The sequence below is a fragment of the Montipora foliosa genome, chromosome 3 (assembly GCF_036669935.1).
Source record: "Montipora foliosa isolate CH-2021 chromosome 3, ASM3666993v2, whole genome shotgun sequence".
In the NCBI taxonomy this organism is placed as follows: Eukaryota; Metazoa; Cnidaria; class Anthozoa; order Scleractinia; family Acroporidae; genus Montipora; species Montipora foliosa.
The window spans coordinates 21040732-21042309 of record NC_090871.1 but is presented as its reverse complement, the minus strand read 5'-3'; the positions used below and the strand labels follow the sequence as shown (position 1 = coordinate 21042309).

Genomic DNA, 1578 nt, shown 5'->3' with positions numbered 1-1578 from the left:
AGAAAACGACAAACTGAACATTAGTAATCCCTGAAGTCATGTACTTTTTCGAGGATAACTTGAGAATACTAGGAAATATGTCCCACCTAGTTAACGTCCGTAATATTTGTTTTTAATCAAATGCATAATCTTGCGATAACAATAATAGTAATGACAAGTTTTTGAACCAGATCGGAGAACCGATAAACCAAGACGTTTAGGACGATTTTTTTTTTCCGGTGGAAGAAGACAACGCAAAAAGAAATGGTTTCTTTTTACTTTCTCTTAATTTTTTTTTTTGTGATTTCGTTTTGAAGAAATTTAAGCTTTTCGCCAACATTTATCAAACTATGGAAAAAAGGAGCAACTATAATCCGGACTGAAATATTTTTTATTTTCAGTAAGTAACTGCTATTTCTAGAACAGGAGTTATCCTGGCTTTGCTTTCTCCAAAGTAGGTCGGTTTAACAAAGTATTTGTACTGAGTAATCAATTATCATGATATGATAATTTTAAGACTCTAATCTTTACAGGGGCGACGTGTTTATGATTAATCTGCTGTATGTGGGAAGAATCATCTTTAAAACATTTGCTCTCTTGTGGAATTAAGACGGCAAAGAATTCAGTGAAAGAAATCAGTTTTCCATTTCTTAGTCTTGTACTGGTAACATGTCAAACCTCACTGTTTCGAACTTGACAAACGTTACAATGAAAGGTGAAGCGGCAAAAGATGTCTTCAGCGTGGTTTTCATTTCCATAACCATCATTATTATCCTTATCGCCTGTCCATTCACAATTGGATTGAACGTGTTGGTGATAACTGCTGTAAAGAGAAGATCGAGACTGCAGAGCAACGCAAACATTATGTTAGCTTGTTCAGCCGTCACTGATGTGTTGGCAGGTCTGACCTCGCAGCCTTTCTTTATGCTGTGGAACACATCCCTCGTGTTTGGTACCGGCCCTATTGCTGTCTTGCAAGCTACTCATCGGTTTTTCTTCGCCTTCTTGTCTTATTCCTCGGCTCTTCACCTCATGATGGTTGTTGGTGAGAGACTGATAGCGATCAAATTTACGTTTCTGTACCCCCTCGTTATGACAACACGAAACATTAAGATTGGAGTCTGCTTTTGCTGGATATATAGTGGCTGGTGTCGACTAACTCTTTATCTGATCGACGAAAGCAATAGCTGGTATTTTATTTTTGCTTCTCATATCCTATTCTTGTGTGTTGTTTTCGTTTCATGTTCTTACGTCATCCTTTATTTTGAAACCTGTCGACACCAAAAGATGATCAAGGCTCAACAGCTACCGCAAGAACAAGTAGAAACATTCCTTAAGGAGAATAAAGCATTGAAGACAACCGTTCTGGTGGTCAGTGCTGTTGGGCTATGTTTGTTACCAGCAGCTTTCTACCTTGTAATTAGGGCTTCGGGATTTTTCCAGACGAGAACTCATCTTTTAGATTCAATGGAAGCAATGACACGCACTTTCATGATGATGAACTCTCTTCTTAATCCATTGATTTATTGCTGGCGACAAGAAGAAATGAGAAATTTTGTATTAAGAACTTCAGCGGAAGCGGTGCATCCGATTAACTAG

At 38.0% G+C, this 1578-nt stretch overlaps 1 protein-coding gene across 1 annotated transcript; it reads left to right on the top strand.

Annotated features, from left to right (window-relative positions):
• The first annotated feature begins 648 nt into the window (after nucleotides 1–648).
• On the top strand, nucleotides 649–1578 carry LOC137995380 (melanocortin receptor 5-like). The gene has a single exon (XM_068840939.1). The coding sequence runs from the start codon at nucleotides 649–651 to the stop codon at nucleotides 1576–1578; it is 930 nt and encodes a 309-aa protein (XP_068697040.1).